This window comes from Zootoca vivipara, chromosome 3 (assembly GCF_965207765.1).
Source record: "Zootoca vivipara chromosome 3, rZooViv2.hap1.1, whole genome shotgun sequence".
NCBI lineage: Eukaryota > Metazoa > Chordata > Lepidosauria > Squamata > Lacertidae > Zootoca > Zootoca vivipara.
Genome location: NC_142586.1, coordinates 55,008,425 through 55,032,181, shown reverse-complemented (window position 1 = coordinate 55,032,181; position 23,757 = coordinate 55,008,425). Strand labels below are relative to the sequence as shown.

The 23,757-nt window shown below is 41.2% G+C and overlaps 1 protein-coding gene across 8 annotated transcripts in view; it reads left to right on the top strand.

Annotated features, from left to right (window-relative positions):
* The window catches only part of PTPRK (protein tyrosine phosphatase receptor type K), a 340,055-nt gene that overhangs the window by 275,786 nt on the left and 40,512 nt on the right, over positions 1-23,757 (top strand). For 4 of the 8 annotated variants that reach the window (XM_035109047.3, XM_035109045.3, XM_035109041.3 and 1 more), the window contains exon 14: positions 16,571-16,709. In XM_035109047.3, coding sequence (XP_034964938.3) covers positions 16,571-16,709 — 139 coding nt within the window. The remainder of the gene's footprint in view (positions 1-16,570; positions 16,710-23,757) is intronic. The other 4 variants (XM_035109048.3, XM_088666121.1, XM_088666120.1 and 1 more) reach the window with 1 other exon arrangement.

Genomic DNA, 23,757 nt, shown 5'->3' with positions numbered 1-23,757 from the left:
GGCTTGTTCCCTTCTCTAATACAATTTACAAGCCTGTCCGTCAGCCAGCGGTGAGCCACTTAATGTTTCCAGATAACTCTAATTGCATTACATTTTAAGGGTGGTTACATATAAACACAGAAGTAATTTTATGTTCTTGGGCCCTTCCCCAAATGCTTTTTTGTCACTGTTGTACATATTTAAGTGTGGCTCAGAACCTAGAGCTGTTTCATAAGACACACTGCATGTTGACAGAGTGAAATAACTTCCCAAAGAAGTTTTCATATGGAACAGTTTTTAAAATAATGCAGAGAGGTATTGGTGACACCCAGCCATTAATTGATAGCCTTGTTTTTAAAACATGCATGGTTTTTGAAAAGGCACAAATTCCTGTGTAAAATCTAAATTCATTTTCAAGCCCAAACAACAAGCAATAGGACCTACTTTTCATATGCTGTTGCAAGTTTGTGCATAGGAAAGGAACAGGGAGACTGGGGTAGCTGTTTGACAGAGGACAGTCCTCTGTTTAAAAGAGTCTCTGTTTGAATGACTATCTGAACTGAGTCCGTAGATAAAGAACTGCCCATAAACTGCCCATAAGCAATGAATGCCTGGACAGTAGACAGCAAGCACACAGGTTGAAGTCTCTCTCACTATGGTGAGATCTGTTTTTGGGGTAGGGACCATAAAGTCAGGCAAGGGACGAATGTTTTAAGAAATGTTTGTTAAAACCTTCCATATCAAGGAAAAATGAGCAAACGAAAAAACCAGTAAAAACTCAACACATACATACCTATACATTTGGTTACAAGAAACAGAAGAGCAAAACAAATAGGCAACTAAATCTCCCACAAATATACAACCCACAACGCACTAATAAACACTTAAGTGAAGCAATCAGGGAACCATCATAGAAATAAACAACTAGCCAAGCATAAAGAAAAGGGGGAAAAATAATTCAGTCAGTCTGTAATATTACTCCATAGAGTCTCATGAGTTGATGGAGGAAACCAATCATGCTATTTGACTGAAACATATTTAATAAAACAAACCATTTCCCACAAAACACTTTTTTTTAATCCTTGAATTCTTCTTTTCCCTGAGTTGACAAGTACATTTTCCCATGAAGGTGAGACATCTGTTCCTGTTGTTATGGATACTTTTCAGTTTGTGCAGCCAGTGGGTGTAGACTGAATCCTTGAAGGAGGGGGGTCAACTTGTTTGACTCTTTGATTTCTGAGCAGACGACTATTATTAATATTATTATTATTAGTGGTGGTGGTAGTATCCCGCCCATCCGACTGGGTTTCCCCAACCACTCTGGGTGGGAAACCATATTAGTTCTGTTTGCAGTAAACTGTATCCTATTCTTTAGTCTGCTTCGCTTTTAAATGAAGTTCTCTGAAACTTTATTGGTTTGCATCCCTGCAACCATTTTTGCCTTTATTGGAACATAGAAAGCTGGCTGGTACTGAGTCACACCATCAGGCCTGCTTACACAGGTTGTCCGATGCCCATGGTTTCAGGCAGAGGCGTCTCCCAGCCCTACCTAGATGTCAGGGATTGAACCTGAGACCTTCTACACACAGAGCAGAGGCTCTACCACTCAGATATGGCACTTTCCCTGTTGTGACATTGGACTTCATTATTTTCTTGCAAAATAAGCCTGACAGTAATGTCAGTCAGGCTGTGTTTCTTATTTATGAAAGTACTTTTAATGAAGTTAGTACTAATCCAAAAATTATATGCCATTTCTTATCTGCTAGCTGTATAATTGGGCTGTGTAATTGCACACTTCTCAGTGAATTGTGCAAAAAGATCATCAGAGGAGCGGAGAAGTAGGTTTATAAAATACCTGATAAAGAGACTTCTATTAGAAATTAGGTTGTGAGATACACAGTTCTCAACTTATTTTCAGTGTGGTTAAACATCTTTGAAGGGTAGTGTCAGTTTTCCCACAGGATATATAAAATATTGATGCACACTTTTATTTATGTTGTGACATGCCGTCTAGTGTGTTTCCCAGAAGAATTATATTCTTTGTGGATTTGTTTGTATTCAAAGAGCATCTACTTGAAACCAGATTTGTTTTTTATGCTCCCTAGTGGGAGTTGTTTACTAAAAATAAATAGCAAGCTTCGTATCCTGTATGCACTCAATTTGTATTTAACCAGTTAGATACACAGGTAGTATTAAGTGTCACACTAAGTTACAGATTACACTGAATAGCTGACATATAGGTATATGATGACAATTCATGTACATGGAATTCTACTGACTGGAATGGCTTTGCCATTGAATTAGAGAAATGAATGAAGATCCATGATAAGAAATTCCATCCTTCATATTGACACTTTGTGTAGGGATTGAAAAATAACAATCACTTCTTTTTAAAATAGTTGAGTCACATGTATGAAATGTCAGTGAGTGAATTATTGGGCCAGTTTGTGTAGGCAGGGTAAAAACAGGGTATTTACTTGGACTGTGTATAAACTGTATAGTCGTACCTTGGTTCTCAAACAGAATGTGTTCCGGGAGTCCATTCGACTACTGTTTGGAAACCAAGGCACGGCTTCTGATTGACAGCAGGAGCATCCTGCAGCCAATTGGAAGCCACAGAAGCCACGCCAGATGCTCGGCTTCCGAAAATTGCTCAAAAACCGGAACACTCACTTCTGGGTTTCGATTGTTTGGGAGCCGATTTCGGGAGCCTAAGGCGTTTGAGATCCAAGGTACGACTGTACATTGAAAGCCTTGGGGCTATGTTCATGGCACCTGAAGCTAGTATAAATAAACTTAAATGATATTTCTTTCTCTTGTTTCTCTTTAATAGTATTAGACTATGAATGGGTCTTTGGTTTAATTCAAGCCTGAGCAGTATGAGGATTACACCCCAGCCATGTGCATATTTCATCTCTCCGTGCGCTTTATCGTGATGATACAAATTTATAAATCTTTAATGCTCTTAATGCTACCCATATGTCGCGTAGAAATCCCCAGAAATCTGCAAAACTGGGAATCAAGAAGATACTAATAGGCTCAGAAAGCTGAATGCAGTCCTAAACCATTCAAGCAGCTAAAGATTTGTCAACCACAATCCTAATACTCCTGTCCTCTAACATAACAAATGTTGGCTTCTCCAACTCATCCCATTATATCCTGGGTATCTTAAATCATTTTACCGACCGCTTCCTCTCACTGCCCGCCCTCCCCCTTCTCAATCCAGCTCCTAGATTGAAAGTGTAGCTGTGGCATCTGTGCTATTGCCCCAAGTGCTCTCCTTATGTGCTACAATCAGCAAAGCTTTTTCTTAGATTTATGCTTCTGGGCATATGGACAACTGGAAGTCATTTAGTGACACAACAACATCCTCATTTCTTTAATATATTATCCTTATCCACAAGCTTCAGTTTCGAAAGCTGCCGGTGTCTCCCTTTTTTGAGCCTACATCTATGAGGATATATTTTTAATGTGATGTCAAAAGTGACATTGAATGTAATCAAAAGTACGGTACATTCATAAACAGAAAACTGGCTAAATGTTGCAGTGGGAAGAAAAGAAGCCAGTAATTAATTAATTATTATAGTGATGAGAATATATGCTACCCATTAAAACTTTTCATCTACATAGAGCTGCTAATACTGATTTGTTTGCTAGTTGAAGGCACTTTCCTCCCCCCCTTTTTTTCTTTAGAGCAACATTTCAAATCCAGAGGATTTACATGTATATGCCATTAGTAGTTTTGACACAACTTTAATCTTCTTCAATGCAATTTAAACTTCCATTACTTTATCCTTTGTTTGGTAGATTTAAGTTAAAGTGGAGGGATTTCATGTTGTTTTCATTGTTGTTTTTAAATTGTATTCTTCAAAGCACTACAGGCCAGTTGCAAACATTCCCTTCCTTGGCAAGTGGTTGCTTGCCAGTTCTAGGTCCTTTCTAGATCCAAAGCAGGGTAACAGCTTTGGTTAGAGGGACAAGGGGAATGCATCTCACTTGATTTACTTGACCTCTCAGCTGCTTTCATTAGTATCAACCATAGTATCTTTCTAGATAGGTAATCTGAGTTGGGAATTGAACCCCAAACTGCGGCCCTCCAGATGTTTTGGCCTACAACTCCCATGATCCCTAGCTAACAGGACCAGTGGTGGGGGAAGATGGTAATTGTAGTCCAAAACATCTGGAGGGCCGAAGTTTGGGGATGCCTGTCCTACACTGTAATGGTTCTACTCTTCCTGGATGGCCAATTTCAGAAGGAGGTGCCAGATGAGTGCTCTGCCCATTGATACAAATGCCTGTTCAAACTCTACATGTTTAACATCTACATGAAACTGTGGAGAGACACCCAGAAGATTTGGACTGAGGTGTCATCAGTATTCTGATGTTACCCATCTCTAACTCTTCTTTTCATTTAATCCCAGTGAGGCAATGGGTGCCTAGGTGCACTAGTGGACTGGATGAGAGCCAATAGACTGAGACAGTCCAGATAATATTGAGGTGCTTTGTTCCCCCACTCCTCAGCTGTGTGGAGTTCAGGCTTTTTTGCAGGACGTTCCACTCACAATAAATGATTAGGTTTGCAGTTCAGAGATGCTAATCGGTCCATCATTGTCAGTGGAGACATTCGGAGATCTTCATATGCAAAAGTACAGTGGTGCCTCGCTTAACGAATGCCCTGCTTAACGAAATTTCCACTTAACGAAAGGATTTTTCGAGCGGAGGTTGCCTCGCTAGACGAATTCGTTTTATGAAAAATTCGTCTAGTGAATCGCGTTTTCCCATAGGAATGCATTGAAATTCAATTAATGTGTTCCTATGGGCAAAAAATATATATCAAAAAAATCCAATGCATTCCTATGGGATTCGTTACACAAATTTTTCGTTATAAGAAAAGACCCGTGGAACGAATTAAATTCGTCTAGCGAAGCACCACTGTACAATCAACTCACAAATTAAATGCATACAAGGCAGAGAGCTTAAAAGCTCTTCCCATGCTGGGTTTTCCTGGTGTGGAGAGAGTTTTTAAGATCTATGCCAGGCATAGACAAACTCCGGCCCTCCAGATGTTTGGGACTACAATTCCCATCATCCCTGACCACTGGTCCTGTTAGCTAGGTTGTATGACGTATTATGTATAAGAACTGCCTCAAAGTCATAATCAAACTCTGATAATACATGTTTTATTACTGCCCATCTTAGTCATCCACCTTGTTTTGAAAACTTCTGAGTAAGAATTATTCATCTTGATTATTTGAAATAATGATATGTAGGATTGGGTGCCATGAAGAAAACATTTTGCTTTTTTGTTTTTATTTTCTTCAGCACTCTCTGAGGAAAACTTCCTGCAGTTATTTATACAGTAGATGTTGGATGTGCAGTAACTAAATTTCCATTATGGAAGTGTTTTGCAGAGCCTGAAGTAATAGTTCCATTTGTTTTCTTCATGTTATCCCATTTTCCTATTTTTCCTCTTAATTTAATCTTTCATCTTCACATAATTCATCACACTTCATTAGTTCCCTCAGAGAACAAGCTATTTTCCCCTTGCGCTAGCTCCAGTAAATAGGATGAAAATTAGATTTTTCGTACCTAGCACATCCAAGCTTTTCCACTGTCCTGTGGAACTGACTGCATCCCCTCTGCAACGAATCAATCTTCTGTGGCGAAGTTAATGGATGACTTCCCAATTGCTTTATGTTGGTCTAATCAGATTTGCTATCTCTATCCATCAAGCTGCCTTTTTCGCTTCTTTCAAAACTCCCCTAAATATGCCCTCCTCCTGTGAAGCAGTTCTAGGACCATCCATAGCTTCACTATATGTATATATTATAATACACTCTGTTATCATTCACGCTACCGTAATTGGAACTTTTTAATGCTTACTGCCCTGGAATCCATCTTTGAATTGAAGGAGGAGGAGGAGGAAAAAACCAACGCATAAATAAATACTATGCAAATCCCCACTGTTTAGTATCACACTGCCACATTTTTAATAGCTCTCCTGCTTACGTAGTTGGCAGGCCATTTGTTTAGCCAGGGCGCATGCAACTTTAGCATTTGGAAGATGGTTTTTCTTGATTCAGAGTACATTGCCTTCTCCACTGTTGGCCTGGCAGTTATCCTAACTTCATAGTTTACAAGTGTTCATCCAAGTAGTCTGCTTATGCGAGCTCTTCAACCTCGTCTCTCCCACCACCACGCACACCTTTCTCTGTGCCACCTTGAACTCTTTGACTCACCCCTAGAATCCTAAGCCCCGCTTGATTACTGTGCCTTACAGCTGCTAATAAGACCCCTGCCCTTTGATTGATTTAGAGCTTGTAGTTTATGCTTCAGCTCTCCAGGTGTAAAATTCAGTGATTCTCCTTGCCTTGCCCTTTTCTTCACCCTGTTCTCCAATTATTGGAAGAGCTGTTCAGCAACTACCTACCTGTGACCTAGTTGTGACCTACCGTCCAGACCACCTACCAGGAACTTGTGCTTGGGGAGGAACTAGAAGAAGAAGAAAATGTGAGAACCGCCATCCCCAGTGTTAATTAAGACTGAATGGAAATGTTGGCTTCTTTTTATTGTTTCTAGGAGCTATACAACATTTTTGAAAAGACAAAACAAAAATGCAATTGCTGTCTGCAAAATTACAATCCAATAGGCATGATAGAAAAGGAAGAAAGGGCTGCAAGAGAATGAACAAAAAATAAAATACAGGGTTGTATTCAACATGGCACTAAGGTCCACATAGCTCAGTTGGTTAGAGAGCATGGTGCTGATAATGCCAAGGTTGCAAGTTCAATCCCCGTATGGGACAGCTGCATATTCCTGCATTGCAGGGGCTGGACTAGATGATCCTCAGAGTCCCTTCCAATTCTGCTATTCTGTGATTCTATTAGATTGTTCCATCAGCACAAGCATTTCTTTTTTTTGGGGGGGGGGGGTCTCTACAGTTGTCTACAAAGGAAATTTGGAGAGGGCACAGAAGGGCACCTGAGCAGAGGCAGGGGAGTCCCATTGCACTAGCAGGAATCCATTTGCTGGCTTCTACTTGTTCAACAAGTTAGTTTAATACAATCAACTGAGATTGTGTTCAGTGGCTTCTTCTTGTGCTATAGTTGAAAACCAAGGTCTTTTATTTGATTATTGATGTAAACCTCCAAAATGTATTTTTGTATAGTTAAGTTTTTACCTCTATCTTCAGTACATTTTATTTTATTTTATTGCAATGGTAGTGGCTGATGCAAATAGAGATTCTTCTGATCTGACTAAGGTGAGGTCAAGCTGATTTCTTTATCTGAAATAATACTCAAAATTGTGAATTAACCTAATTAACCTAATGATTATTGTCTATGGTTGGTTGGTTTTACTTTAAAAAAAAATACAGTTTTTGTACTTTCAACATACCCTGGGACCTTATAGTGAAGGGTAGGTAGGTAAGAAATCTTAATAAACCACCACCACCACCATTATCTAATACTACCTAGCTAATTATTGGAATTATTTTGACGGTACAGTATATATTAATATATGATATGTTAACTTCCAGCAAGAATATGCGAGAGGAACACAGTTCATGCACAGCAATAGCTAGCACACAAAAATTGAAAGCCAGATTTCAGTCAGCCGAGAGCTTTAATTAGTGTGGGAATTGGATAAGGTTATAGAATATGACAGTGTTATAGGAAGCAAATGAGTGGTGATCACCGGGGATGATTAGACAGTTGGCAGTGATAAAATGGCAGGGTTTACATGTCTCTTTATATGACAATCAAGCCATGGAGGAAGCCCAGTTTGAATACAGTGGTACCTCTGGTTATGAACTTAATTCCGTTCTTAACCTGAAACTGTTCTTAACCTGAGGTACCACTTTAGCTAATGGGGCCTCCCGCTGCCACTGCGCCGTCGCCGCGTGATTTCTGTTCTCATCCTGAGGTAAAGTTCTTAACCCAAGGAACTACTTCTGGGTTAGCGGAGTCTGTAACCCGAAGTGTTTGCAACCCGAGGTGTTTGTAACCCGAGGTACCACTGTATTTACCTGATAACTAAAATGATTGTTTAGTGTTGGATATTTCACAAGCCAAATATGAAAAGACCAATAGATCTGTCTCGTTCCTCCACCTAAGTCTTTCCTTGGGGGGGGGGGGCGTAAATTTTACTGATATACTGGGTAGATGTGTCAGGCTACTTCAGAACTTAGGCGTGACATGGCTCCTGGCGACATGTTATGAAGTGAAAACCACTCTGTGACTGGATCCACAGTGCTGCTGGCATCCACATACAACCTTTAGAAGCTGCCGCATGCACATGCAGCCTCTGCTCACAGTTCTGTATCTATGAGCAGCACATTCTTGTGCTTAAATCCATTCTGCATCAAAACCACCATTTTCCTAGCTAGCATATGTCTTCTTCCATTGAAGATCCCGCGTGTTAATTTGCAAACTGGACAGAGTGGAGGAAGTTAGGAGGAGCAAAACCTTCAACTGTGGCCACCATTTATGTGGGGCACTGAAGATGCTGTTAGATTGCGGTTCCTACCATCCATGACAGTTGGAAATTCTGGACTGGTGGGATTTGGAACCCAGCAACTTCTGGAGGGCATCACATTGGCTTCCCACTGGCTCCCACTGGTTTGAGGCAGTGTGGTCTAGTAGCTAGTGTGTTGCACTAGGACCTGGGAGACCAGGGTTCAAGTCCCTGCTCAGCCATGGGTGATCTTACGCCAGTCACAGTCTTTCAGTCTAGCCTACCTCACAGGGTTGTTGTGAGGATAAAATAGGACAAGAACTGCAGCACCTTGAGCTCCTTGGAGGAAAGTTGAGATATAACTGTAATAGATAAATAAGACATAAATAAAATTCAAACTCATATTAGATCACCTAATTAACATTATGTTTGTGTGTGGTGTATTTTTTAAAAATCTTTTTGTCCCAGTATACTGTGCTAGTTCTGTACGCTGCCTGTTCCCAGAACGGCCTGTTCATCTACACACATCAGCCTAAGTTCTGTCACACACTCTTTCCGAATAGACTGTTTTCCCCGCAGCGAAGACTGTGGTTCCTTCTTGGTAGGAAGAGCAGGAGTGTCTTCTTGGTAAATTAGTAAGAGTATTCAGGCCTGATATTCACCCCATTTAAGAACTGAACTATTTGTAATACTGTATTTAAATATATATAGGGGCATAATAAGCAACCTAACTATGAAAGGCTAGGGTTTATATTTTATCTTTCAGCATTTTAGCTGTCATGTAAAGGTAAAGGTACCCCTGACCATTAAGTACAGTTGTGGATTACTCTGGGGTTGCAGCGCTCATCTCGCTTTATTGGCCGAGGGAGCCGGCGCTTGTCCGCAGACAGCTTCCAGGTCATGTGGCCAGCATGACTAAGCTGCTTCTGGTGAACCAGAGCAGTGCACGGAAACGCTGTTATACCTTCCCGCCAGAGCGGTACCTGTTTATCTACTTGCACTTTGACGTGCTTTCAAACTGCTAGGTGGGCAGGAACTGGTTTTAATTTTTCTTAGTTTGCAGCAGTTAATTTATCATCGGTTTCAATTGTTTGTAGCCCTGCCATGAAACATAATCTATTTTACCCTAAACATATCTTTAAAATCAGCTGGTCTTGGTTGATAATAACATTTTAAAATTTTAAACTAATTGGAGTTTAGCATTGTGTGGTGTAATCCATCTTTAAATGTCTGCCTAATGTTGTAATATTCAAGCAGACCCTGCAAGATTGCTTGCCAATATTTCTGTGTATTTTAGACAGGCATAATGTTTCACAGTGGTTTGAGTGCAGCTGTGTATGTAGTTTCTACATTTTAATGAAAGGCTTGCGGTTTTCAGTTATCAACCCATAGTATTATGAATAATCATGCCTGTTGAATATAAAACCTGAGTTTATTTGGAATGAAAGCCAACTCTGGGCAATATGCTTGGATCTGAGCAACTGATTAGTCAATGTCAGTGGTGTCGGAAAATGGAGAGCTACCACTGATCATTCCTTGTGGGAGCAAACACCTTGTTTATAAACATATTAATTTGAAACACCAGAGCCATTCAATAAGTTATGAGAAAGGATTTGGTTCATCACATGCCACCATGGTTAACACTGTAATATGTAGGAGCAACACTTCTTGAAAAATACTGTAAAAACATACCCAGTATTTGTGAGTTGCAGAGGCCAGGGGTCAGCAAACTTTTTCAGCAGGGGGCCGGTCCATTGTCCCTCAGACCTTGTGGGGGGCGGGGCGGACTATATTTTGAAAAAAAAATGAACGAATTCCTATGCCCCACAAATAACCCAGAGATGCATTTTAAACAAAAGGACACATTCTACTCATGTAAAAACACCAGGCAGGCCCCACAAATAACCCAGAGATGCATTTTAAATAAAAAAACACATTCTACTCATGAAAAACATGTTGATTCCCGGACCATCTGCGGGCCGAATTTAGAAGGCGATTGGGCCGCATCCGGCCCCCGGGCCTTAGTTTGGGGACCTCTGGCAGAGGCTGTCATGCACATATCATTTGCACATCTTCAAGCTAGGATTGCCACCTTTGGTCGCGCAAACTAGACAACAGGTTGGTAGGGTGGGGGGGAAGTTGAGGGGCTAAAAATTACTTTCCCTGGTGCAGAAATGACTTCAAAGCAATCCATTACAATTTCACTCAGGGTTTACATTATTCAATGAAAACAACAACAGAAGCAATATGATTTACAACTATAAGAAAAATATGCACTTCTGCCTGTTCAACAACTCTCTTTCCCAATCCCTCCCTGCTCTCCATCGGTCGGGTGGACCAGGCCTGCTCAAACCTCCATCTCCAACCCACCTGCTCTGCCCGTGTAAAACCTCTTTTCCCCAGCTCTCCACCAGGGCTGTGCAAACTCCCTTACTTGCTCTCCAAGTCCGACCCACCCTCTTTGCCGGCACAATAACTTTCTCTCTTCTGCACTGGACCAGCCCCCTGCAAACCTCCCCTCTCTCACTCTCCAACCCACCTGCTGCCCCGCCCATGGAAAACCCAAAACTCAACCACGGCAGGCCCATGCTACATCGCTTTCCACAACCCACCCTTTGCCCATGGCAAAAACTTTCTCTCTCAAACTCCTCCCGGCCCCACCTCACCCTCTGTCTGGGTTCTGTGATAACTCCTGCTCTCACTCTCGGCTCTCCTCCTCATGAACCCATCCTCTGCCCACAGAAACTCCCGCTCAGGCTCTCACTCTCCTCCTCCCAACAGACCCACCTTCTGCCCACACAGTTTGGAGGAGGAGGAGGAGCAGCAGCAGCAGCAGTAGCTTAAATATGTTTAAAATGTGCCCCGTTTGAAGTCCAAACAGGACAGGGGACATTGTCCAACAAAAATGGTGGACATATTTTTCTAGGGACTGGTGGCAACCCTACCCTCAGCTCATCCCCATAAATCACCTCAGAGAGCCAATGGTATCTTTATCTCACCATGGAAGTAACTTGAAGCCGATCTACTGTATTTGTGTGTCACTGTAGAATAAGTGCATTTAGGATTGCAGTCTAAGGAACTGAATTTTGCTGTTACAGAAAGTCACTTGGATTCTATACTTAAATTTCTCTATTTTTTTAACCACAGCTCCCAAAATAAGATCTAATGTGATCATGCCTATAAGTGGCCACTCAGATCTGAAGCAAATCCTATTGATATAAGGCATAATTATTGTGTGTGTGTGTGTGTGTGTTAGTGTTACTATAAATTAAGTATCGTGTAGTTAGAAAGAAAAACACCCATAAAGTAAGGAATTGGGTCTCTGATTGTTGATCAGCTTAAATGTTTCCAACACCAGAGAAGATTTGATCATTCTGTATTTTCAAATTTAAAGAATATGGGTATTCATAGAGACATCCTCCTAGGTTTGATGTAATAGAATTACTGTCATCTCATAAATGAGGACATGTTGTGTCTTCATTTTAATCAGATTACAGCTGGTTAAAATCCTTAAATCTAGATTTAAAGTGCAAAAGCTGTTTTTGTAATCTGGTTCACTTGGAACCATTCTGAAAATTATAGTTAATATAGCTCGCTTTGTTTTGCTCCTTTTTGCCTTTAAAGGCAATATGGAAAATTAGAAACATATGAATATCTAAATCTCAAGGTCCCTCAGAACTACATCTAAACAAAAATGTAGCAGGAAACATGTTGATACAAGTTTTTATTGGTATAACCCAGGGGTCAGCAACCTTTTCCAGTCGTGGGCCGGTTGACCGTCCCTCAGACCACGTGGTAGACCAGACTATATTTTGGAAATAAAAAATAAAAAAATGAACGAATTCCTATGCCCCACAAATAACCCAGAGATGCATTTTAAATAAAAGGACACATTCTACTCATGTAAAAACATGCTGATTCCTGGACCGTCCGTGGGCTGGATTGAGAAGGCGATTGGGCTGCATCCAGCCCATGGGCCTTAGGTTGCCTACCCCTGGTATAACCACTCTAGCTTTAAATATAATCTATATAACTATACAAATAGTTACTGCTTAGAAGTTTCCTTATTTACCTTCTACACTTTCCTAATCCCTTTGTTCACTGTCCCATGCCAACATTTCCCACCATCTAACGCTGAATTTGAGTGCTAGGAAGTCTTGTTATGGGTGTATCTTTCATCAGTAGGCTGTATCCAGTGCTAATGCTCTGCTTCTACAACAGACCTCAAAATCTGGTTCAGAGAGTTGGAGGACCCTCTGCAGCAAATTTGGGGGCTAAGAGCAGAGAGGAAGGAGAAGTAGGATACAACTGAATGCCCACCATTTTTGCCCACATGCCAGGGAGACACTGTCCCTCTTAATTCTTCTTGATCTCTTGGTGGCTTTTGATACCATTGACTGTTGTATTCTTCTAGAACTAGCTGTCTAAGTAGGATGGGCAGTACTGCTTTGTGGTGGTTCTGTTCCTACCTGGATTGCTGTCTTCAAAGCTTGGTGCTCGTGGGCGATGTTTGGCTCCAGAGAGCCTTCACTATGAGGTGTTGCAGGGTTCAGATTTATGCCCCATCCTGCTCTAACATCTACATGAAACTGCTGAATGGGGTCATCCAGAGTTTTGGGGCATGCTGTCACATTATGCTGATGATATGCAGCTCTGTGTTGTTGTTTTTACACCTGCAGGTTCAACAGTACATGTGCTAGCTCACTGTCTGGCTTCATTAATGAGAGCCAATAAAGTGATGATGAACACAGATAAGACTGAGGGACTTTTATTCCTATATTTTGTTTTAGTAGTTCTGTTCTTACAATGCAAGTCACTTTGAGGCAGTTTTGTGTCGATGATAGATAGATAGGTAGGTAGATATAGATGGTAGGTAGGTAGGTATAGATGGTAGGTAGGTAGGTAGGTAGGTAGGTAGATGATAGCTAGATGATAGCTAGATAGATGATAGAGATAACCAGCCTAAACCTGAGGGTCCCTTAGGTTATTAAAAAAGGTAAAGGACCCCTGAGTTGTGAACGACTCTGGGGTTGCGACGCTCATCTCGCTTTACTGGCCAAGGGAACCGACGCTTGTCTGCAGACAGTTTATCTGGGTCATGTGGCCAGCATGACTAAGCTGCTTCTGGCGAATCCAGAGCAGCGCGTGGAAACGCTGTGATATATATAAAATAACTGAATTGTGGGCATTGCGGTGGGCAGATGGTTATGGTGCAGTGGACAAATTCATGATGTAATTGCTATGAAGCCTTTCTCCAAATGTGATATATGAAGCGCTTTTCTAAAAAGGATGCCTTGCAGGTGATGAGCAATGTGTTAAATCAAATATGTCAGAATGATTTCTAGAAGAGACTTTAGTATGCTGGGGCACTACTCATCATGCCCTCACTGATTGTGTTAGGTCAGCAAGATCAGGAATCTGCAAACTAGTGGGTTTTAAAAGCCTGTTACTGGATGGATCATGAGACACTGAATCTCAGTGGTGTCGTGTCACAGAAAATCATTTTAGCATTTAGAATGGTGGGAGAGAATATTACAAAGTATAATATATATTTAAATGCAATAGTATGACAGTCTGGGTAACTAACGGATTCACTATTTATTCCTTTGTCAAGTTGTGCATATTCTCCATGCCTTTAACTGAAAGCCAGAGTCTAGACACATTCTCCATTCAGTGCACATAAAACCTAACATATACAATGTACTCAGAGAATGGTATGAGGGTATCCTGTTCATGCATATGCTACCTGGGAGATCACTGGAGAACACAGCTCAATGAAACATCCCTCAAGCTATTAATGTTTAGCACTGTGTTGCAAACTTCTCTGAGGTCCTGGAAAATAATAATAATATATGTGCTATTCTATTATAATTTTGTTAAAGGCTGGGCTTTCGTGGTTCTGGACCTAATTGCAAGTGCAGATCTACAAACATAAGAGTTTTTTCCTTACATTTGTATTTGCATTTGCATATTCACAATGCTGGTTAATGAACTTGTGGAGTTTGCGAATTATTAAAACTAATGGTGGCATTTTCTAAAAGTCACCAAATCTACAGTGATGCTGGTCAAACAAGTGTTCTGAATACAGAATCCTCTAGAGACACTCTGAAAGCTCTACCTGGATTTTACTTTGCTCTTCCTTTAAGACAATTTCCATTGTGCATACAGTTCCTGCTTAACTGTACCACAGACAGAGCCATTGTTTACCCTCATCTTAATGCAAATAGTTCTGTTAACTATTCTAAAATACATGATGTTCTCCGGGGATAATGACAATGTCTATGTTTAGATTTAATGACACAACCAAGGTCACATGAATGTCCTCGGGACAATGTGTTTCTTGCAGGTACCGGTAGTTATAAAGTGAAAATGCAGAAGACTAGTACAGTGTTAAAAAAATTCACATTATTCCGGGGTGCATTAGAGATTAAATGGAAATTGACATTTGAAGCAGCAAGGGTGGGGTGGAGGGGTGGGGAGGCATCAGCATATGAAGTTACAAAGCCACAACTTTATAAAAGTGAGATAAGCAAAGTGACTGCCTGAGCACCTTGTCTGGGTCAGTAGGGTGAAGGTGGGGCCCCTGGCCTACAAACTCTGCTAACTCACTTGCACAGGTCAGCCCTGGAAAGGTCTGTACATACTACTGCACCCAGTTGAAGCTGGATAATTTTGTTTCATTAGCTAACCTCAAATTCTAGTTTTAAGTGTAGGGGGAAACATACACTGTACCACCCATAATTTTATTAACCCATATGGTGTATTTTCTCCAGCTGCTTCCCCTCCTCACTAAACCAAAAAGCCTTAGCTGTTGTATCCTTTATTCATAGGGAAGATCCTCTGGCCCCCAATAGTTTTGGCTGCCCTTCTCAGAACGTTTTTCAAACTCTACAATATATTTACCTCACAGGGTGTCTCTTGTGGGGGAGGAAGGGAAAGGAGATTGTTAGCCGCTTCGGGTAGTGATAAAGCGGGATACCAAACCCAAACTCTTCTTCTTCTTCAGTCCATCATATTGTAATTCCTAGCATGAGATTTGCTTTTTCGTAGCTTTTGCACACACAGACTGAATTCAGACAACTTTCTATTCCTTATTTCCTTACCAATTTATTGGCTAGAGCAGGGGTCCCCAGACTTACCGGCGTTTGGGCCGGTTCCCACCACGCCGATCGCGCGGCGGGCCGGAGGACGGGGGGAGCGCGTGCCTGTGCGGGCCGGCAGGCGGGGGAGTGCGCACCCGTGCGCATGCGCACGGGCACTTACTGGCGCGGCGGCGCGCTTCCAGGGTGGAAAAAGCGCCGAAAATCCATTGTGCGCATGCGTATGGGCCTCCCCCGACCCGGAAGTGCACCAGAAATGACCTCTTCCGGGTCGGGAGAGGCCCATATGCATGCGCACAAAGGATTTTCGGCGCTTTTTTCCCGACCCGGAAGAGCGCTGCCGCGCTGCAAGAGCGGGCGGCGGGGGTCGTCGCGGGCCGGATTGGCAGGCCAATTGGGCCGCATCCAGCCCCCGGGCCGTAGTTTGGGGACCCCTGGGCTAGAGCAACCATGGGCTGATTCACACTTTCTAGGCACAGGTCAGAGCGGTTTTCCATTCACACTACCGCTTTCCTCTGGAAAACCTGCTGTTTACCGCTGAAGTGGAACAAATATCCATCCACAGAAAACCCAGCTGACATTTGTTCTGATTCAGCAGTAAACAGCTGGTTTTCCATGGGGAATGTGGACGAGCCCTTATTGTTGTGCCCCCATGTCCAGAGTGTTGCATGAATGACGCCCACCACATTCTCTTTTTGTTGTCGTTATTGTCTACATTTTCTTAGGAGAGAGAGTGTAAGACAAGACATGCAAGATAGACAAAGGAACATAGCAAAGGGAAGGATAGGTAAAAGATGAATATGCATCTCAAAAGTGAACTAGTGAGTCCAATATTAAGAATCCCTTCAATAAAGCTGGAAGGCTATCCATCAGATAGCAGGATTCAGTTCCCTTTCTACAAAACAGCTGATCAGTTGGCTTTTTAAAAGTGATCCTTGTGTGTGGCCCAGGTTAACATTCTGGGACTCCTTTTGATTGGGGCCATGATCTTCTCTGAACCAAGGAATTCAAATAACTTTTATTTCTTTTTCTCTCAGCAGCAGCAACAGAAGAACCAGAGGTAATTCCTGACCCAGCTAAGCAGACAGATCGTGTTGTGAAAATAGCAGGGATAAGTGCAGGAATTCTGGTCTTCATTCTCCTCCTCCTCCTTGTCATATTAATTGTCAAAAAAAGGTAGGTATCATAAATTTGCCATTTTCTTTTCATTCGGTGTTGTCAAGTAATCTAAAAGAAATTCTTTTACAGGACATTTCATGAAAACTTTTGTCAGGGACTACATTCTTATTCTGAAATTAAGACGTATTGCAGAGTAGGGAACTAGGATTTTAGAGTAAAAAGCAAACTTTCTGAAAAGTACAAGGCTATTAAATGTATACAGACAATGGCATGTACAAAACTTCGATGTAATTGAAATGATTGTTTCTTATTTACCTACTATCCTATTTCATAAGGTTTAAGGCAATATTGGTCTTTGGATTGGCGCTAATGAGTCTGCTGTATCTAGCCAGATTGCCTTAGAAAAGATTGTATGAATTATGCCACCTTCATTACCACCTTTGAAAATATGAGAAGGCAATAGTTAAAATCACATTACATCACCATATTTTTTCCATTCAGTTATAAGTACACAAACCTTCAAGTGCAAAAGTGTATTGGCAGGCGTCTGAACAAAAACACTTTTTTTCTTAGTAATCTCCAAAGGCATGAGAAAAAAATCAATAGCGCCATCTTCTGGAATAATAAAGAACTCAGGCAAAAAGGAATGATTGTAAAACTTCGCAGGGAATGGCTTATATGTTTCTTTTTAAATTACATTGAACTTGTAAATGAAATATGATTAACTTTGTTAATCTGGCAAAAACTTGCATAATCATCACCAATGTATTGTTAAGGTGCTAATAGGAAATGGCCGCATCCCTCTTTTCCTGCATTTTTTCTTCCTTTCACCTTCAATCCCTTTTGTATGTACAAACCTCAACATTTCAGAGTAAGACAGTTTGGAGATACGAAACTGCTTCTACTGAGTCAGTTTGTTCTTCCAGCACTGAGCACTCTGAGAGGGCACAGGTCTTCAAGATCTCAGACAGATTTCTTCCCCACGCAACCTGCAGTTCTTTAACTAGAGATGCATGGAAAATGAACCTGTGCTTTACCACTAACTATGGGCTACTTTGGTTCAAAAATTTTGTGCATTGCAAAAAGTTTTCTCTTTTTCACAATTAAAAAACTCTGCGAGGTACAATTTTTTTGAGAGTACTAAGAACAAGGATAAATTTGTTTCTCTGTCATGTTGAAATGAAATAATTTTCCTATCCATTTTTACCAAGTAGGGGAAAAAATAGAATTGTACCTGAAAGTCATATGTGTCTAAATGGTTTCCATTAGATTTTTTTTCATTTTTTTGCCTTTTTGCAATTACCCCCTGGAGATATATAACATGGAGAAGAAACGTCTGCATTAGAAACCTTAGGTATGCTTATAGTGTTCTGTGTTAGTTAGATACATATGTGATTTTCCCAACAGTGCTTTCACTTTTTTCCCCCCTGTTGTGTACCTCTGTGCTTAAGAATAAACATAATACTATAGGACTATTCATATTAAAGTGGCAAAAAGCCCGACTTTATTAGGCATTCATGCAAACTAAGGCGCTGCTTTTTAAAGTCCCAGTATCTGCTGAATCTAAAAATAATTTATTGTTAGGGTTGCAAAGATATTTCAGTGGGGAATGTCCTTAGAATGTAATTTAGCATACATTTTCCCTTCGGGATTTGATACTTACCTACTACCTCATCATATTAGGGGCAGGTATCTCATTATCATTTGTATGCATAATAATGTGCCTATAGCTATCTGATAGGCTATTCCTACACCCACAGCAATTGCAGCATCTTCATATTCATCCTCTCTCGCCCTTCCCATGCTTCCCCCATACTCTGGAAGTGCACACTGAGAGGGTTGTTATTTACAGTGGAACCTTGGTTTATGAACACCTCGGTTTACGAATTTTCGGTTTACGAACGCCGTGGACCCATCTGGAACGGATTACCGTAATTCACTTTCCGTTACTTTCAATAGGAAAGTTCGCTTCAGTTTATGAACGCTTCAGTTTATGAACAGACTTCCGGAACCAATTACACCCATGCTTCGGGTTAAGTACGCTTCAGGTTGAGTACTCCGCGGACCCGTCTGGAACAGATTAATCCACTTTCCATTACTTTCAATTGGAAAGTTCGCTTCAGTTTATGAACGCTTCAGTTTATGAACAGACTTCCGGAACCAATTGTGTTCATAAACTGAGGTACCACTGTATATGACATAAGCATTAGGAGAGGGCAAAACATAGGGCACGTGGACCCAGATTTACATTTTTAAAAACTATGATCCTATGCACATTTGGACGGCAGTGTGACTTGTTTCCAAGTAGACAGGCACAGTATTGCAGCTTAGGTGACCCACAGACTTGCGTTATAATCTCAAGTTTATTTAAACGAAATACATTTCTAGATCTTCTCGTTTCAAAAATAGGCCTATAGGCATGGGCCCAGTTGCTGGAGGGATGTGTTACACAGGGCATGTAAAAGGAGTCAAGCTCACAGCTTTCCCTAGCTGGCACAGCATAGGAACTTCTCAAAGTCTGGCTTGGAGGTTGCAGAGTTCTTTGGAGCACTTCTGTTTGCCCAGCCTGTTCTACAGGTCCTTATACCAGAATTCCCCAGAACTCCAGGTTGAATTTCAGTAGCTATCCATTTAAATGCATTTGTTGTGTGTTTCAAGTGGGAAGAAACCTCAAAACTATTATGGAATGCCACGTGTTGAAATCACAGTCTCTCAGTAACTGTAATTTCAAATCCCATTTTTTTCCAGGGCGGGTGTCCTCATACACACACGTGCAAACACATATTTCCACATTTGAGGATAACTTTTGAGGATAATAGTGTTGACAACACTATCAAAACTCTAGTTTCATTACCTGCTCAAGTTCACAGAAGTGAATTTAGATATATTGAACCTGATTTTTATGACGTTTTCATACATATGTGCCACAATGCCTAAGTGTTTTCGCAACTTGTTCATGCTTCAACATGAACACATTGGGGACACCCTGCAATGTGTGTACCTTCACACCATCAGATCCTGGATATATAGCTTATAGGGACTTTCTGATAAACTCTGTTAATTTAGATATAAATGTCAGGGTAATAATAATAATAATAATAATAATAATAATAAATAATAATAATAATATATTTGTATCCTGCCCTCCCCAGCCAAGGCCGGGCTCAGAGCAGCTAACATCGTAAAAACAACACAATATGCACAAAACAGACATCAATTAATTAAAATACATCTTAAAATTAATTCAGACAAGTTAAAATCTGGGCAGGTGGCAATTATCAGGTTGGAACTGAGAGTGGTTAATACTTGCCAGGACCAACTGTTTCCAATGTGAGCTGGTTGGGGGCCTCCTTCAGGCTTGTTTGATACAAAGGAAAGTAAGTCAAACTGCATACTGCCCAAAGGCCTGGCGGAACAGCTCTGTCTTGCAGGCCCTGCGGAAAGATGTCAAATCCCGCAGGGCCCTGGTCTCTTGTGGGAGAGCATTCCACCAGGCTGGGGCCACAGCCGAAAAGGCCCTGGCTCTAGTCGAGGCCAGTCTAATTTCCCTGGGGCCCGGGATCTTCAAGGTGTTGTTGTTAGCAGACCATAAAGTCCTCCGTGGGGCATATCAGAAGAGGTGGTCCTGTAGGTACGAGGGTCCTAGGCCATATAGAGCTTTAAAGGTTAAAAGCATCACCTTAAACCTGATCCTGTACTCCACTGGGAGCCAGTGCAGCTGGTATAGCACTGGGTCAATGTGATCCTGTAACAGAGACCCTGTAAGGAGTCTCACCGCGGCATTCTGCACCCGCTTGAGTTTCTGGGTCACTTTCAAGGGCAGCCCCACGTAGAGTGAGTTACAATAATCAAGCCTGGAGATGACCATCGCATGGATCACAGTAGCGAGGTCAGGGCGAGAGAGGCAAGAGACCAACTGCTTAGCTTGGCGGAGATGAAAAAATGCCGCCTTTGTTGTAGCTGTAACTTGCGCCTCCATAGAAAGAGAGGCATTGAAGATTACACCCAAACTCTTAACGAATGGCACTGGCACTAATTGCGTCCCCGCAAGGGATGGGGGTTGGCTCCCCAACCCCATATTGTCCCGACCCAGGCAGAGGACCTTTGTCTTCGAAGGATTTAACTTCAGTCGGCTTCCACGTAGCCATCCAGCCACAGCTTCCAAACATCTGATCAGTGTGTCTGGAGCCGAGCCAGGACATTGATTTAATTGGGTAGTCCTCTTGTTTGCTTGCAATTGATCCCTGGTCATTGAAGAGAGTGTTTCATACATATCCTCCATCTATGGGTTCACAGAAGTGAATTTAGATATATCTAATATTGAATACACAACTGTATTCTATAGGTTTTAAACTAAGATTGTTGCATTTGTTGGTAAATTAGCTCCATCTATTTAAATCCATTTCAAAATATAAAATAAAATGACCGCACAAACCTGAAACTGGTACATGATGTAAGTGATACTTGGCATTACAGCTGCAGGTGGTGCATAACATGCTAACCACCTATCCCATTCCATATTCAAAATAGGCAAGAAATTAACTCAGTCATTGAGACTTCACTGTTTGGACATTTTTCACTATGACAACTTAATCAGGTGTCTCCTCTAATACTTAACGTCATTCATTCCCTTTCTTCTTGTTTCCCACAATAGAAGTGGGCAATATTATACGTGAGCCTTTGGGCAAACGGCATTGAGGGTATTTCCTTAATCTTTGTTAATGCAGTACATACCAAAGAGCCTAATGCAACTATATTTGAATAATAATAATAATAATAATAATAATAATAATAATAATAATTTATTATTTATACCCCACCCATCTGGCTGGGTTTCCCCAGCCACTCTGGGCGGCTTCCAACAGAAAAATAAAACACAGTGCTCTATCAAACATTAAAAGCCTCCCTAAACAGGGCTGCCTTCAGTTGTCTTCTAAAAGTCTGGTAGTTGTTTTTCTCTTTGACATCTGATGGGAAGGCGTTCCACAGGGCGGGCGCCACTACCGAGAAGGCCTTCTGTCTAGCCAGAAGGCCCTCGGTGCTGGACCTCAGTGTCCAGGCAGAATGATGGAGGTGGAGATGCTCCTTCAGGTATACTGGACCGAGGCCATTTAGGGCTTTAAAGGTCAGCACCAACACTTTGAACTGTGCTCGGAAACGTACTGGGAGCCAATGTAGGTCTTTCAAGGCCGGTGTTATATTAGAGCTGGCTTAAAGGGACATTCACATGACTATTTTTGGGTGTGGTGTTTGGAAATTAAAATGGTCTAGCAAATCTTTAAGTTAGGCTCGTACATAATGTTTGCCAAATGAAAGCCCCTTGGCTCTGGATGTTGGGAACTTCCCCATCGAGAGAGAGAGCTGCAGAAAGTATATTCAAACTCACAGTAAAGAGGATTCACGGCCTAGTCTACTGTTCGTCTGAGCTTATTGCCTTGATGGTTGGTAATTTCCCGCTAATCCTCCTCCTTCCCAACTCATGGGGTAAACTGGGTTGCAAAGGAGATAGTTTAAGTGGAGAAAAGCAAGTTCCATATTTCTCTGCATGTTTGAGAGCAAAATTCTCAGCAGGCAGAGCTAGGTTGATCTCATGTGCCTAAATATAATAGGTATCTTGACTCAGAGGCTTATAACCAGCTCAGACCCATGCCCCACTGAAAGCAGAGGGGGAACCTGTGGTATTCCAGATGTTGCTCAATTACTCCCATCATACTTGACCACTGACCATGCTGGCTGGGGCTGATGGTCATAGGGTTCCTCACATCTGACAAAAAGCCTATGCTATAAGTGTGGTATACCATTTGTCTGAATTGTGTGGAAACCTAACTGCCCATAAGCCTTTATGACTTATTCAATCAAGATTTGTAAGCTTTTCTAGAATAGTAATATTGAGCCCAGTGCATTTGAGTTCCCAACATACGCACCTTTCTCATCTTGTGGTAGTTTCAGCCCATCAGTGACCTTAATTATGTGAAACTATTGCCATTCCCATTGACTCAGTGGAACAAAACTGGAAATCCCTGAAGCCCTTTATGTTAACAAGGTTTCTAAAGTAATCTATCCTCCTGCCTTCTATTTTTACTAAATGATCCCCCCCCCCCAGTATACATCACCACACTGTAAACACAATGGAGTTAGACTTAATATGCTCTAAGTTTTAATCTTAAGCGCTTGTATACTACTAGGTGCTATAAATATAACCATTCTGTACATACATATTAGTGATTCCATCATGTGGTATCCCTTTTGATACTTGGATGTTATTAATACTTTTAGGAAGATCAGAAAACATACCTGCTAATTTCACATTGGTTTAATTACTCTTACGCATAGAAACCATAGCTGCCAAGTTTTCCCTTTTCTCACGAGGAAGCCTATTCAGCATAAGGGAAAATCCCTTAAAAAAAGGGATAACTTGGCAGCTATGATAGAAACAGATTTCCAAATTTGATTTATTGGGGGGAAATCCGAGTGGTAAGCAGTTCTGTATAATTTCATGAATCAGAGGTGTCTTATGCTTTGCCTGATCATTTTGTACAAACTGATTTGAAGCTGAAGTAGATGAAACTCTATTAGCTGTTATAGAGTTTTACAAAGTAATCAAACTGCATAAGAAAAGGGATACTGCATCTCTTAAATAGCAAATAACTTTTTTTAAAACCATTGTTGAAATATTTCCAAATGTACCTCATTTCTTTCCATTTGTGTACTTTTTTTTTTAAGCTAAGCATGTGTGTATCAACATTTTCATTTTTAAGATTTAGAAGCAGCAGAAGAAGAAGAAGCTGTGTGTGTGTATATATCTATATATATTTATATATGCCTAAGTATACATGCACATCTACTGCAAAAATGACAGCATAGACCTATTATCTATATAGGATGTTCCCAAAAAAAACCTGCTTACACCTGTATACTTGTAAGCAGCCATCTTAGTTGTGTGTTAACACAGCTCTGCCAGTTTGTAACTGAAAGTTAGACAAAAAAGAAAAGGAACGATTGAGAGCACATGACCTGTACACACCTGTTCTGTATGTCATGACATTTAGGTAGTTATCAGTCATCACATTTATGCTGAACTGCATGAAAATACATAACCCATTTA